This window comes from Salvelinus namaycush, chromosome 34, assembly GCF_016432855.1.
Source record: "Salvelinus namaycush isolate Seneca chromosome 34, SaNama_1.0, whole genome shotgun sequence".
NCBI lineage: Eukaryota > Metazoa > Chordata > Actinopteri > Salmoniformes > Salmonidae > Salvelinus > Salvelinus namaycush.
This window is the reverse complement of record NC_052340.1, coordinates 22950064-22965971: the sequence shown is the minus strand read 5'-3', so window position 1 is coordinate 22965971 and position 15908 is coordinate 22950064. Positions and strand designations below refer to the sequence as shown.

The window sequence follows — 15908 nt, the reverse complement described above, 5'->3', positions numbered from 1 at the left end:
GTTTTAGCACATAGTCAAGGAAAGGTTTCACGAGTATGCCATTGTATTCCTATAGGTGAGAAGCCATTTGAGTGCAAGATCTGTCACCAGCGATCCAGGGACTACTCTGCCATGATCAAGCACCTGCGCACCCACAACGGAGCGTCACCCTACCAGTGTACCATCTGCCAGGATTTCTGCCCCAGCCTGGCAGCCATGCAGAAACACATGAAGAGCCACAGACCCGAGGATGTGCCCCTGGACTGGAGGATAGAGAAGACCTACCTGTACGTATGCTACGTCTGAGTAGGACTTAGACACTAAGACACACTATCCTATGTGTGGGCAGGTTTTTCATCTTATTCTTTCCTCTAAAGAAAAGTAAGTTGATAATTTCTGTGGTTTGATTGGTTTTATCACGAATTGCCACAATGATTTGTCATTACATTAAACCTCCATATGTGTTGAAGGCTGAAAGACTACTGGTCAGGTTACCACAGCAGTGAAAGTGTTGCACTAGAAAGGATATTGAGTTCTATCTGCTGTGACTCTGATTGTGAGACGTAGAACCAAACCTCTCTGGTCGAATTGCAGTACTATTGCCACCGTTACTACGTAGATTGGTTGAGACAAACAAACATTTCCTGGGTTATTATTTCCTGTCACATTTCCTGTTATTGATTTTTTGGGGTGTTTGTTTTTTGCATGTTTTACTTGAATGGTCTCCATAAGCTTGATTTAATTTGTGTCTTATTTTTCCAGTGCGCATATTACACATATAATTTCCCCTACCTGTCAGTTAGTCTATCTGCTCATGCTGATTGACAAGCATTAAAGTGTAACAGGTTTTGCTATTTATGTCATGCATCGATTTTGTTACCAAATAGGTGTTGGTTATTTTTACCCAACCTCAAGACCGTTTATTTTGATATTAGAATAAGCGCTACCTCTTCGATCTTCAACTTTTGCACAGAGGCAATAGCACATCTTAGAACTGGTGTTTTTCATTGTGTTTTTGTCCATCGTTTGTAGCTTTACCTTCAAATGTCCTTTTATATTGGTGAAGCGGCTTGAAATGTTCTGAGAATTAATCAATGGAATTGATTTGGACGGTTGCCTGTTGGGTAGAAAAAAAGATTTGAAAGCCTTCAAAGTGACTTTTGTGTGAATAATTTTTTTATCAGTAGAATTATAGCAGTCTGTTAAATCACAGAATTAAAACATTTTCTAAGTGATGAAAAGAAAGAACATGTGAGTAAAAGTGTTGTCTTTTTTACTAAACGTGAAAAGTTGAATCACTAAAAGCAGGTTATCGTCAGTTGTGATGTCTGTTGCTGTAAATGTAATTGTATCTTATTCCTAGACGAGAGCCAAAAGAGGGCTTCTCTGATTTTAAAATGTTGTATTTTTGTATTACAGTGGTCTGCAATTTGTTTACATTTGTTTTGATTTCAGAAACATCTTTTCTTGTGTGTTTTGTAAGTCTCTGGAGTCTGATTTTAGTAAGAGCCCTCCCTGTGCCTCTTTTATAAATGGAGAATAGATGTGCTGAATACATGAATACAGTATATGTTTGTTGTATTGACCGTTGTTGCTCCTGGGTGTTTGTTCATTGTTGGTGAAGAACTGATTTTCACTGCCATGCCATAGTAGACCCTATTGTCTAAACAGTGTCATTTGAAACAAGATACTTGTTCTAATGACTATGCTATTATGCCCCAGGCACCTCAAGCCTCAAAGCAAAGTTTACGAGTGAGATTTTCTTTCAAAATGTTCTGTCATGTCGAATGGGGATAAAATGCACAGAAGACACAGAATACATAGTGGTATTGTTAATAACCTTTATAAAGCTAGATGGTCAGCATATATGGGTCTATCTAACACTATGGCCTTCTAGAACAAAAAGCCAACACTCAATGCCATGAAAACAATTAAAAGCACCGACTCATCTTCACTGTACTACTATTCTATTCTACATACACATGCACTATAAGGATCTTAGGATTTCCGTGGTGGACCAAAACTAACAAAGCTCTTTCAAAAAAGGTTTTTCTTTGATCGTTCTATGTTGTAACAAAGCAGAAGTAGTTTTATTTGGTATGTGTACTAGCAGGATGTGATGATCATCATTTAGGTAGATATTATGTAAATGTTTGTCTACCTCAGCACCAGTTCAGTCAGTGCTTGTCCTGGTGTCCAATCAGGGTTGTTCTTCTTGCCATGTGTGTTAAATCCTTTTGCATTACAGCTTTGTAACACTGTGTGTGCAAGTGTTTTCTCAGTGTGGATTCAGGCACAGCTCTTTTTACACATCAGTGTTCTGTGGCATGATGAAAAAAGAATAAAATAGAAACTATTTTACAATGCAAGTCTTTATTGTGTCATCAGTCAAGTAAAGTGAGTTCTTACTGTCTGGTTTTTGTGCATACTATTCACATGCACTACAGGAATATGTTCCATGTTTGAAGATGTTATAAAAGATCAAAATGCTAATTGTATGTAGGTCTGTTCTTGAGCTGTTCTTGTCTATTATTGTTCTGTATTGTGTCATGTTTTGTGTGGACCACAAGAAGAGCAGCTGCTGCTTTCGCAACAGCTAATGGGGATCCTAATAAAATACCCCAAAAAATCCATGAAGGTTGTGTTAATAATAATACATTTTATTTGCACCTTTCAAAATAAAATAGCAAAAATAAACATGACAATAAAAAACAGTTGTGTTTTCCTGTCTCACTGTAGCATGCAGCTGAAGTCATGACAGGCGGTTTGGTGACCCTTAGTGGCACGATGCCATACTAACAGCTGGGTGGGTTTGACTAGCTGCTACAGATGAGGGAAGGGATAAGTTGCTGCCTCCCTGCCCTCTCTCCCTCTGCTCTACCCCACACACTGTTGTGTCCAACACTAAGCAGAATGGCAGCCATACAGTAACTGCATCCAGTCAATAACAAGAGGGAATTCTTCATCACAGGTACTACCTTTGTTTATGTGTACTTGTTTGTATGTTTATTTGTGGGTTTGGGATGTTTTGGTATTGACCATAGCAATGCTGTGTTTCCATTTTTATTGTGTTTTTCGATTCAGTGAGTTAGTTACCTAGAGGGGATATGCTGAAAACAGTTTATCCACCAGCAGAGCATAGTGACAACACACAATGACTTGGATGTAGTAAAAAAGCTCCTACTTTGTTTGCAATGATGGAATAGTCCACTAGTGTATTACAACAGTATTACAACTGTGGTGACACAGAACTATCCTGTCCTATTTATGTAGTTGATGAGCATGAGATCCACCAAATGTAATGGAGCCATTTTGAAAAGATAGAAGGTGGGCTAAATTTAGTTACACATGTGCAAAAAGGATTATCTCCTCTATAATCTCCTGAAATCCATGGTCATGCTCTGTAGATGAGCAGATTGATTAAGAGCGGGTGCTAATGTAATCCCCTCTGTTTAATTAGTGTGAGCATGGTGGACAGTTAAAGCAAACCACATTACACACCATCTGGATTACACACTATCCAGCCTCTCCATCATTAGTCTTTACAACAAAGACATAAACAAGGACATGTCACCTGTAGCTCTAGCTCTATGTTCTCAGACTGGATACAAACAGGATTTTTTGAACTGCACAGGTGATAAACTGTCTTGTTGACAGCATAAACGGTGGACACTCCTGTCGGTTTGTCTCGATTTCTTTCTCTGTATCTCAGGTGTTGGTGACTGGTCTATGGTCCACAGAGAGGGATTCCATCCATGCTCTCCTCGGTGATCTCCAACAGCTGTGCTCTCTATAGGGACTATGGCAACTACGGACCTCCCCGTACTCCAGGAAGAACATCAGACCCAGAGCTTCACTTCGACACAACCCATATAACCCATACAGGCCATACCTGAGAAGGGTCAGTATAACGTCTCAATATTCACTGCAAAGATGACTGGTTTATTATTATATTGTTATCAACATCTTCACTGTTAGATTTCAGATGACACCTTACTGTCTTGATGTCTTGATTGCAGGTGGATACGAGAGTATCTTTAGCCGATCCAAAGAAAATCTCCAGGGCCACCAGTAGGGGTCAGTATGTCACCATGCCTGTTTGCCATCCAAGGCTGCATTTCTCTCCGAGACTGGCCATAGGCATGGGGCAGCCCCGGGCCAACACCAGACAAAGCCCACTGCCGGTCAGTCAGAGGATCATCCAATCACAGCACAAAGCAAGGCAGACCAGGAGTGCTGGGAGCTGCTCCAGTTATGATACAAGCTCCTGGGTTGAGAAAGGCTCTAGTAAACCTGATAAAGGGAAGAAAACACCGAACAAGGTCACATCTTCTTCTTCCAAGAGTACAGGAGACATAAGCCACAAGAGTTCCAGTTCTAATGGTCGACAGCAATATCGTTACTTCACCAAGGATGGCATGTGTCGCGGCTCGTCATACAGCTCCAAGAACGAGATGTGTGACCTGATCGGCACCCTGGTGGATCTGAAGTACAGCTGGATCTGTAGGAGTTATTGTTACATATGGAGGCAGATATCACACTATTAAACAATAGACAGGTGTACATTAGAAAATAGTAGAAGAAGGCAGACATGAGTGCATTTGCCATTCTGGTAAATACAGGAAACCAAAGATTAGCAGATGGCCAAAGCCATACGTGCCTTAAAGTGCATTTATGGAAAGAGCAGGACACTATTATGAAGATAAAATAGAGAGGAAAGGCCATAAGTGCTTAGGGTAAAGGCCATAAGTGCTTAGGGTAAGATAGACATATATTAATTTTAGGAGACAGGAGGGTCCTGCCTCCATTATAATCTAATCAAGAGCGGATACAGGCGTTATTGGGCGTAAACAAGCAGGATGTCACGTTCCTGACCTGTTTTCTGTTGTTTTGTATGTGTTTAGTTGGTCAGGGCGTGAGTTGGGGTGGGTATTCTATGTTGTGTGTCTAGTTCGTCTGTTTCTATGTTCAGCCTGATATGGTTCTCAATCAGAGACAGCTGTCAATCGTTGTCCCTGATTGAGAATCATATATAGGTGGCTTGTTTTGTGTTGGGGATTGTGGGTGGTTGTTTCCTGTCTCTGTGTTTGTGTTCTGCACCAGCTAGGACTGTGACGGTATGTGTTTTTGTTATTTTGTATAGTGTATTGTTTTGTGGTGATTAAATTCATTATGGAAAATTACCACGCTGCGTATTGGTCCTCTGATCCTTCTCGCCTCTCCTCGTCTGAGGAGGAGGACGACTTAGACTGCCGTTACACAGGAAGCCTGAAATGAAGGATAATAGTGGCAGATGACCTAGGAGAAGTAATTTAATTAAAGTATGTAATGATCTCATGTGTGTGTGTGTATAAAGAGAGAGACGGTGCTCTGGGAAGGTGTGTGATCCGCGGATCACCCCGGCTTGTGATACATTGTATTAAAAGTCTTTATTGATTTTACAAGTTCTTATACGAGTGTTATATTTCTGAGACGATTATCCACGACAGATCCTGTTTGTCTTCATCCTGTGCTGCATTGTCACCTGGACAGCCTTCGCAGAGCTCTACTTCCTGGATGCCTGGCTGCGTGGTGATGTGGAACACATACAATGTGTTCCACATACAAACCCGCAATGGCAGCCATGCTTTGAGAAGCTGGACAGTTTCCATTCGGCCCTAGAGAGGCCTCAGTCAACTGCATGGACGGGCTGGTTCTCATGATGGCACAGTCCATCATTGAATCAGTGTTAGACGCCCTGATGCTGGGCTGCATCCTGGCTAAGCTAGCCAAGCCTAAGAGGAGGCTGCCCACTTTGTTGTTCAGTCAGCACTGTGTGGTCTGAGAGGGATGAGAGTCTGTGCCTGATGTTCAACGTCAGGACTTTGAAAGAGACACACATGCTGGTGGCAGAGATTAGAGCCAAGCTGATCAAATCTCACCATACCAAAGAGGGAGAGTTCATCCTGTTGGAGCAGAGAGAGTTGACTCTGGGGATGGAGCCAGGTTGTTCACAGTGGAGCCCCAGACCATGGAGCATGTAACTGATGAACACAGTCCTCCCTGGGGCATCAGCACTGACTCTTTAAAGTGGGAGACCTTTGAAAACCGTGGTCATGGTGGACGGAGCCATGCAAGACGCAGGTTTGTACTGAGAGGTGAGGAAATGTGGAGCTGGAATAAAATAAATGTTTAAGATATTTCAATCAGTGCAAAAAGGACACACATTATTTATATGTATCATTATCAAAACATGAATATAGCTAAATTGAAAGGGACCTACAGTAATGCTGGTAATCCTTAATGCCTGGTCCGGACAGCAGATGTATACAATTTAATTTTAGATTAACTTGACTGTAATATGTATTTTTTCTCAGGCACAGCCTTCCATGTGAGGACCTCCTACACTGAATATAATATTCTTTGGGGACAGCGCTTTAAGTCATACAAGCCACTAGATGAGAGGGGGATTGGGTCCAACCACAAGACCTCTGATAAGAACTATAAGGTCCAGACTGCCACACACAGTGACAAAGAGATGGCAGTGAGACTAAGACATACGAGATCTCCTGGACACGGCACAGACTCTGTCCCCTCCAACATGTCTACAAGGAAAGTACATTACCAGTATTTATCTGATCAAATGTTACTGTGCAACTCAGTCACTAATAACAATGGTACAGGAACTAAGAAACTTAGTAAGAATGAGTTCTTTATATAAATATGGACATTTGACAAGTCGGCATAGAAGGGTTCATCAAAGTGATGAAATCAAGACAGACTGTACATATCCTCCAGAGTGTTTATACAATGTGAATAAATTAATGATGATGACCAATATCTAAAGCTGAAACATCTCATTTATCAAACTTTCTGAATATTTATATTTGTATATGTGAGCAGTGAGCACAGCATGCCTTGTGCTAGGCAAACACTTGTGTGATATACAGTTACAATTATGCTGATTGAATGGGTTCTTAGTGGTCTCCTTACAGTATGCGAGGAATAACAAAAGGTATCTCACTGCCCATACACCAAGCTCTCCCAATTAAGATTTAAATGGTGAGTGTCATTTAATGCTTGTATTGTGGGATACCAATTTGAGAAATGGAAGACCGAACGGACAGTCGCACATGACAAGACAAATGAATGTCAGTATTACTGTCTCATCACCAGCAATGGGGATATCTGATTCACATACCATGCTAGACTCATATATATATATATAATTATTTTTTTTACGCGGTAGATAAGCTTTAGCATTGGAGATTGATTGTGGCTTCCATCAATGTAATTGTCTGCATCATTTCCAAACCACCATATATATTTTTGTAAATATAAACTGTAAACCACTGCGCATTCCTAGTCTGCGTGTCAGCACACAGTATTAGTCTGCCACGTCCACCTCAGGTCACAGTGTTCAGACAGACAGGCAGAAAGACAGACAGACAGACTTATTAGAGTGGGTTTGACTTGTACATAATTTCATCTGACCGTGGTGAGCCAAAGAGATGCAGGCCATTTCCGGGATGCTGCCTGGACAGTCTGGGTGTACGGAATGTTTTCCCTGGCAGTTATCCTCCTCACCTGGCGCTCTCTGGGCCTAATCCCATACATCGCCCATGGGAGATACTGCATGTCAAAAGTACATTCTGCTGGCTGGAATTCTAGCTGACAGATAAATTCAAATATTTAGAAACACCTTGATGTTCTCAACTTAAATAGGTGAGACTGGGTTAATTAAACTTGACGGTAACGTAGAAGAGACATTTAAAATAAATACTTCTTACACATACTGTACCTGTAAATGTATAATATTTTATCATATTTTAATTAACACATTTATTTTTTATATCCTTGGAAAATAAAATATGATTCACTCAAAAAATGGTTTGTTGGTTGGTTATTTTTTGTACTGCATCTGATGCAGGGTAAATTGTATATATTGTAACAGGTATCCAGAAATAAATAATTGCATAAATGTTTTTATTTTGAGAGAGCGTGAACATCTGTCACCTCACCAGCAGGCAGAACAGTGTTAATTTTGTTCTTGAGCGGCCTGCTGAGAGATGTGATACTTTAGGATTCAAAATGAGTCTGACCGGGATTGATGTGATATGAGGACGTAATATTATGACCTTTGCTCATGAAGCTACAATTTTCAGCAAATAATGTTCTGTCTGTCAAGTGGATGCTCTGTTGGCATAGGTAAGATACCTCCCTGCCTTATCAGTGGCTTGGGGGGGTATCCCTGGAGATGTTCCCCCCCTACAAAGAACTGGTTGAGCCTGCCTCCATAGGCCCCATGACCCCCTTGGCAAAACAACAGGTTCATTCAGCAGCACAGCACCACTGCTGACCTCATTGTCACTTTGTGAAGGGAAAATCCAGAGTTGCATTCTGTAAAACGGCAAATGGTCAACCAGCTGCGAGCAGAGCGCATCTCTGTCTCTAACCTAACACAGGCCTACAGATAAGCGCTGAAGAGCCCAGTGCCACACTCTCCTCTGGACAACATAACATACAAGGAAAACATGGTAAGACTCCAGGCATATATCTCTGTCTCTCTCCTTACCCCTATTTACTTTCAACATCACCTTGATACCTTTCTGTTGCTCTCACCTCCCCTGACGCCCTCTGTCTTTAGGCTATTGACTCACTCAACATCACTGACAACAGATGTTGTTTTCATAATGCCTGTCTACTTACTGTACATGTACTAGCTGTTGTGCATGTTGTTTAACAACAACTATAAGGATTTAATTGAATTGTTACAGGTTTTAAGAATCTAATGTCAATCATTATCATATATTTCAAGTACATGTACATTGTATACTTCTTACTAATGTAATGTATTATCTGCTAGCGGATAACTTAAAGGGAAATATATGCATCCAGTGCATGCTTTGGGTTAACATACTGCTGTTGATTCTAGGGGTTTATTACAATGTTTAAGCATCATGTTGAAGCAGATGGCTTTTAGAGGGGATTTGTAAATATATAATGCCATCCTATTTTCCCACAATATCTCACTGCATGAGCTAGAAATACCCTGTAGTATTTAACTCTGATTAACATTTAAAAAAAAGTGTATGTCTCACAATAGAAAACAAATGAAAGTAGTCTGATTCACCTGCATGTGAAATACCTGCTGCATAGGTCTGGTTCTGTGTAGAGTAAATCCATATGTCTGCAGCACAAGTATGACGTGTTGGCTGGGATTCTCACGTTTGGCTATGAATGATACATTGTGCTTCAGTTCACACACCTGGACACCTGTGGCATTATCTACGCACCTTTACACACCTGCCATTCAAATTCCATACACCTGGACAAACGCTCCTGAGATCTCTGGGTTTCACAGTCATCCTAATTAAATATGTTTGATTAAAGGGATGAATAAGGCTTCTGTGTGTGTAGAAGGGGAGGGGGAGTCATCCAGGAAGAATAGGTTATGTTCATATCCAGTGTCCCAGAAGACTGATATAAATAGTGTGTGTGTGTTGTATTCATTGCATATGTTGCAGAATCTTGATGGAGATATATTATCTGTGATTGAGAATCCTGTGGCTGTCAGTCATCCTTTTCACCCAGAGAAGACAGGAGTGGGAGGGCCCCAAGGAGCTCAGAGTCAGAGCTGCCATGCCTGGCTGAGAGGAATCCATTCTACAAACCACGGTAAGGCAATGCCTGGGTGGTGCACTGTTTAATAGGGCTGGAACCACAGGCTATGATTAGTAGACGACATTATCCAATTAGTGCACAAACAAGGCATGTTACATAAAGTCTTATCTAATTAGAGTATATAGCAGCATTAAGCTTTAGTACTTTAGTGTCTCATTGTCTTAAGTTAAAGCCAAGTACAGCTAGCCTCAGTGCTTTAGCTATCCTTTTCACAAACTGTAGTACATTATACAGCTACCCCTCACAGCTGCCATGCAGACTTTATATGAGTCCGTTGATTATGACATTGCCTGTGAAATGTTCAGCATTCATCTTTGTCACCTGTTCCCTGCATGTGGTATGCTTTGTTCACATCCTTAGTTGTGTGCACATTGTAGACTGTAATGGCTGTTACATGCTGTGCCGCTATCTCTTCCACTCTATGTCAGTGTGGCAGACAGCTAACATGCCTTTTAGCAGTATACCCAAGCAGTTTATCTCTTATCAGTGTCTAATTCAGCTGTGCTCCAGTGTCAGCCCATAGACTGGTGAGAGTACTGGTTGCTGTGTGTGCAGTAGGACTTCTGGGAGGCTTAGCAGTTGGAGTGTGGTTCCTAGGTGAGACATCCTGCAAGTGTCAAATCATGGAGTATTAAGAGAATGATGACATGTTCAATGTTCTAGTGTTTGTGAGGCACAGATTCCTTGCTGTGGTGGATAACAAACAGAAATAACCCTACAAGTCAGAATATAGAACACTGTATTTGAATGTTTTACAATGAGTCCGTCATAGCTGATTAACTATGCATGATAATCATGTCTCACACAATGACAGAGCTAGATTAAGAACATCTGTTTTACATCCACAACGACTATAATTCACTCTGCATGTTGTTGTTTTCCCTCCCACAGTCAGGTTGTTGTTGAGGCCTACCTCTTCCCAGAGTCCAGCAGGGCTAGGGGACACCAAGGACACGTCCTTCTGTAATGTGACCGAGGACATCTCTGTGGCTGACCCCAGGAAAGGTCTGTGCCTCTCAGCCCGTCACTCACCACAGAGACTGTCATCTTGTCTGTGTGATTGGCTACATCCCAAATAGCACCTTATTCCCCATAGGCGCCAGTCAAAAGTAGTGCACTATATAGGGTATACAGTGCTTTCAGAAAGTGTTCACACCCCTTGACTTTTTCCACATGTTGTGTTACAGCCTGAATTTAAAATGTATTAAATTTAGAGTTTTTCACTGTCCTATAGTGACAAAGTGGAATTATGTTTTTAGAAATGTTTACAAATTAATTACAAATGAGAGCTGAAATGTTTTGAGTCAATACGTATTCAACCCCTTTGTTATGGCAAGCCTAAATACGTTCAGGAGTAAAAATGTGCTTAACAAGTCACATAATAAGTTGCATGGACTCAGTCCGTGTGCAATAATAGTGTTTAACATGATTTTTGAATGACTACCTTATCTTTGTACCCCACACATAATACAATTGTCTGTAAGGTCCCCCAGTCAAGCAGGGAATTTCAAGCACAGATTCAACCACGAAGACCAGGGAGGTTTTCCAGTGCCTCACAAAGAAGGCCACCCATTGGTAGATGGGTAAAAATAAAAAAGCAGACATTGAATATCCCTTTGAGCATGTTCAAGTTATTAATTAGGCTTTGGATGTGTCAAAGCAATTAACTTTTTGTCCTGAATACAGAGTGTTATGTTTGGGGCAATCCAATACCACACATTACTGAGTGCCACTATCCATATTTTCAAGCATAGTAGTGGCTACATCATGTTATGGGTATCATTGTAATCGTTAAGGACTGGGGAGTTTTTCAGGATAAAAAATAAACCTAGATTAAAACCTGGTTCAAAATTCTTTCCACCAGACACTGGGAGATGAATTCACCTTTCATCAGGACAATAACCTAAAATACAAGGCCACATCTACACTGGAGTTGCTTACCAAGAAGACAGTGAATGTTCCTGAGTGGCTGAGTAACAGTTTTGACTTAAATCTACTTGAAAATCTATGGCAAGACCTGAAAATGGTTGTCTAGCAATGATCAACAACCAATTTGACAGAGCTTGAAGAATTTTGAAAAGAATAATGTGGAAATATTGCACAATCCAGGTGTGGAAAGCTCTTAGAGACTTGCCCAGAAAGACCTACTGCTGTAATCGCTGCCAAAGGTGCTTCTACAAAGTATTGACTCAGGGGTGTGAATACTTATGAAAATTAGATATTTCTGTATTTCATTTTCAATAAATTTGCTAACATTTCAAAAAACATGTTTCACTTTGTTCTTATGGGGTATTGTGTTTATATGGGTGAGAAAAACTATTATTTAATTGATTTTGAATTCAGGCTGTAACACAACAAAATGTGGAACAAGTCAAGGGACACACTTGTTTTGTCAGGCAGAAAGACCTTCCTAGTAGTTTGATAAACCAAATGTGTTTATATTACAACTATAATTGTCTTTATAATAGTACATATCTTTATTAATACATTCCTTAAAAACTTCTACATGATCACAGTCAGTGGAGAGGAGTGGAGACTTCAGTGGAGAGGAGTGGAGACTGTCTATCAACTGACATCAAAACATGAAATAATGATCTGTTTATATTGACTACATTAGTTATTGGATATAAGCTGCTTAACATTTCCCTCTCAAACAAGACAGCAGTTCATTACTGTTGATCTAGTTGGTCTCTGGAGGGATTATTTTCAATCAATGAGGTTCAGTGTTTTACAGAATCAGCCCAGAGAACTCTCTCCTGGAGATCCAGCTAGAGAAGGTGCCCACCTGGCTGCCTGTGTGCTATGAGAGATGGAACTCTTCCCTGGGGACCCTGGTCTGCCGCCAGCTGGGATATCTAAGGCTAGTCAACTGAGACCATTTTCTTACCATAAAGCCCACAGGAGCTTGGCAACATAAAAGGCTATTCACCTAACCATAAGGCTGATTGCTCCCAGTTAATGTTAGATTATTTAATACCTCGTTTATAGGCTTGCCCGATGCCCCATGGATCAGACATTACTTTTTAAAACACACACTCTCCCATCTCGCCTGCTTTTATAGAAGATATAACTATGATTAATTTTGTTTCCAGACTGACCAAGCAAAAAGGGGTGAACTTAACGGACATCGGACCTAACTACACCGATGGCTTTATACAGATCACATCTGAACACAAGACCAGCCTGGAAAATATATGGCAGTTAAGGTATGGCAGCTGTCTGAGGATATAATACATAACCTAATGATTCAGAAGAAAATAGATGTGCTATAACATAGTAATCAAGCTTTTTTAATGGATGGATTTGTTTTTATTTAGGGGGAGTTGCGTCACAGGGAAGGTTATAGCTTTGAAATGTTTTGGTAAGTTTCTGCAGGGTACTAACAACACTAACATAATAGTGGATTACATTGTAATGATACAGAGATACAGTGTATGCATCTCACACACAGGTAAGACCCAATGGCCTTCATACGACCTCTCAGTCATGACTTCATAGTTCTACATATTGGTGGTATACACTAGGTGTACAAAACATTAGGAACACCTTCTCTTTCCATGAAATAGACTGACCAGGGGAATCCAGGTGAAAGCTATTATCCCTTATTGATGTCACTTGTTAAATCTACTTCAATCAGTGTAGATGAAAAGGAGGAGAAAGGTTAAATAATAATAATTAATAATAATATTTTTTTGAGACAATTGAGACATGGATTGTTTATGTGTGCCATTCAGAGGGTGAATGTGAAAAACAAAAGATTTAAGTGCCTTTGAACGGGGTATGGTAGTAAGTGCCAGGCGAACCGGTTTGAGTGTGTCAAGAACTGAAACACTGCTGGGTTTTTCACGCTCAACAGTTTCCCGTGTGTATGAAGAATGGTCCACCACCCAAAGGACATCCAGCCAACGTGACACAACTGTGGGAAGCATTGGAGTCAACATGGTCCAGCATCCCTTTATAACGCTTTCGACACCTTGTAGAGTCCATGCCCCGATATTGAGGCTGTTCTGAGGGCAAAGGAGGGTGCAACTCAATATTAGGAAAGTGTTCCTAATGTTTTTTACAGTGGGGTGATGAGTTACCTCCATACAATGTATGTAAAGTGATCTGGGTAAAAATGCTTTCATATTTGTTTCCTTTGCCTGTGTAGAGTGTGGGACGCGGGCTAAGCTGCCCAGGATAATCGGGGGAGTGGAGGCTACCTTGGGAAGGTGGCCCTGGCAAGTCAGTCTCTACTACAGCAACCGACACACCTGTGGAGGCACCATCATCACCAGCCAATGGGTGGTCACCGCAGCCCACTGTGTGCACAAGTAAGACCCCTCGGGGTAAAAGGTTAGAGGTCAGAGGTCACTGACTCATGACAGTGTAGTGATGACTAGGGACAGCAATAGCGCTCACTTTCTTTTGCACAAAGTAATTAATACTTTATACAATTGAGAATTGGAGAGCCATCTAGCTGACGTACATTTCTTCATCTCTTTTATAACATTCCAGTTATAGGCTGCCACAGGTGTCCAGTTGGGTGGTCTACGCTGGTATTGTCACACGCAGTTCAGCTAAAATGGCTCAGTACACTGGATATGCAGTGGAAAAGATTATCTACAACAAGAAATACAACCCCAGGAGCCACGACAATGACATTGCTCTGATGAAACTGCTGACCCCACTGAATTTCTCAGGTGACAGGGAACTTGATTACTTCACTTTTGAATGCACCACATAGTCCCTTGGCTGACTGGAACACTCAACTATATGATTACAGCAATCAGCTCCAAACCATGTTCCAATATTACTGAAATTAACTTCAACATGACCTACACTGTTTTCTAATATTCCAAATATTATTTGTTATTACATTTTTTTAGATACCATCAGGCCTATCTGTCTGCCACAGTACGAGCATGATCTACCAGGAGGAACACAGTGCTGGATCTCTGGCTGGGGCTACACTCAACCAGATGAGGGTACGACTATGTTAAATCAATAATATAATTTAAATAGGAAAATGTAATGTATCGATATCGATGGTTAAATGTTTTCTCATAGCCCAAAGTCATTTAAATCATAAAAATGAGAGGTATATTTACATTAGTTTGACTTTCTTTGACAGTTCTCATCCCTGCCACGCTAAAAGAAGCTCCAGTTCCACTGATAAGCACCAAGAAATGCAACAGTTCCTGCATGTACAATGGAGAGGTCACCCCACGCATGCTCTGTGCTGGATACACCGAGGGCAAAGTGGACGCATGTCAGGTTAGTTCATAAAAAGATACCAGTGTTCTTCCTCCTGTGGTTTGTTTTATGAAGAGATTTACCAAAGGTCAGAGAGTTGTTGTCTTACAAAAGTAGAATTGGTTCTTTATAATGAGAATATTTTCCCTCAGGTGTCCCCCTTTACTGTTCTAAATGATCAAAGACAAAGCTCATTAGGCATGTGCCTGAGAGAGCATACCAGCTTTATTCAAGGTCCTACCAATCAAATTCAGTGGCGCTCAGGATTCAGTATTTCACAATATCCCAACCCATAATCACTAAATCACTGTGACTTAACAATATCTCAACCCGTAACAATCAGTGTGGTAGTCTGGTAACCAGTGTGATTGACAGCAACGTATATCTGCCCCTGTTCTCTGCCCAGGGGGACAGTGGGGGTCCGCTAGTCTGTCAAATTGACAACGTGTGGAGACTGGTGGGCGTGGTGAGCTGGGGTACAGGCTGCGCTGAGCCCAACCACCCCGGAGTCTACACCAAGGTGGCCGAGTTTCTCGGCTGGATCTACGACATGATTGAGGTAAACTTACACTAACTCCTCCGTTGCATAGGCCTATGTATTGATTTTTTACATATCAAGACCACATCTGCTTTGCAGTTCTGTTTCTCCTCTTGAAATTGCATAATACTGTATGTTACATTTGTTTTTCCATCCCTAGAGCTACTGAGGAGGAAGAGGAATAAGACAATGGATGATCAGGGAGACTCCAGAACAGGCCTAGAGCAAACTGAAACATATGATGCTCCTGACATTCTTCCTCTTGTACTGTAAATGTAATTTTACCTCCTTATAACGGCCATGTTTATTGCAGGAATGCATACATTATTTAACAGTAGGAAATATTCTATACTATACATGTTTGTCATACATTGTATTTTTAGCACCTGAATGAGAACATATTTATACCATATATTTGTGTTGTATTGAAAATAAATTATGCTTCATATCTAAACATGTCCATTGTCTACTCTGGTGTGATGAAAGAGCTTTA

At 40.9% G+C, this 15908-nt stretch overlaps 2 protein-coding genes across 2 annotated transcripts in view; both read left to right on the top strand.

Moving 5' to 3' along the window:
• The window catches only part of LOC120028437 (zinc finger and BTB domain-containing protein 16-A-like), a 30641-nt gene extending 28344 nt beyond the window's left edge, over positions 1 to 2297 (top strand). Inside the window, exon 8 of the mRNA XM_038973656.1 lies at positions 56 to 2297. Coding sequence (XP_038829584.1) covers positions 56 to 285 — 230 coding nt within the window. The 3' untranslated portion in view covers positions 286 to 2297. The remainder of the gene's footprint in view (positions 1 to 55) is intronic.
• Positions 2298 to 4121: 1824 nt separating this feature from the next.
• Positions 4122 to 15584, top strand: LOC120028436 (transmembrane protease serine 5-like). Its single transcript, XM_038973655.1, has 8 exons — positions 4122 to 4482; positions 10534 to 10647; positions 13793 to 13955; positions 14140 to 14324; positions 14511 to 14609; positions 14756 to 14898; positions 15284 to 15436; positions 15576 to 15584. The coding sequence occupies exons 1-8, from the start codon at positions 4122 to 4124 to the stop codon at positions 15582 to 15584; spliced, it is 1227 nt and encodes a 408-aa protein (XP_038829583.1).
• The last annotated feature ends 324 nt before the right edge of the window (positions 15585 to 15908 follow it).

Bases quoted from the DNA above. Each gene is read 5' to 3' on its own strand.
- LOC120028436 (XM_038973655.1), top strand. From the start codon at position 4,122: ATGGGGCAGCCCCGGGCCAACACCAGACAAAGCCCACTGCCGGTCAGT. The intron at 10,648-13,792 runs GTCTGTGCCTCT...TTGCCTGTGTAG, and splicing joins TGTGGCTGACCCCAGGAAAG to AGTGTGGGACGCGGGCTAAG. The intron at 14,899-15,283 runs GTTAGTTCATAA...TTCTCTGCCCAG, and splicing joins GCAAAGTGGACGCATGTCAG to GGGGACAGTGGGGGTCCGCT.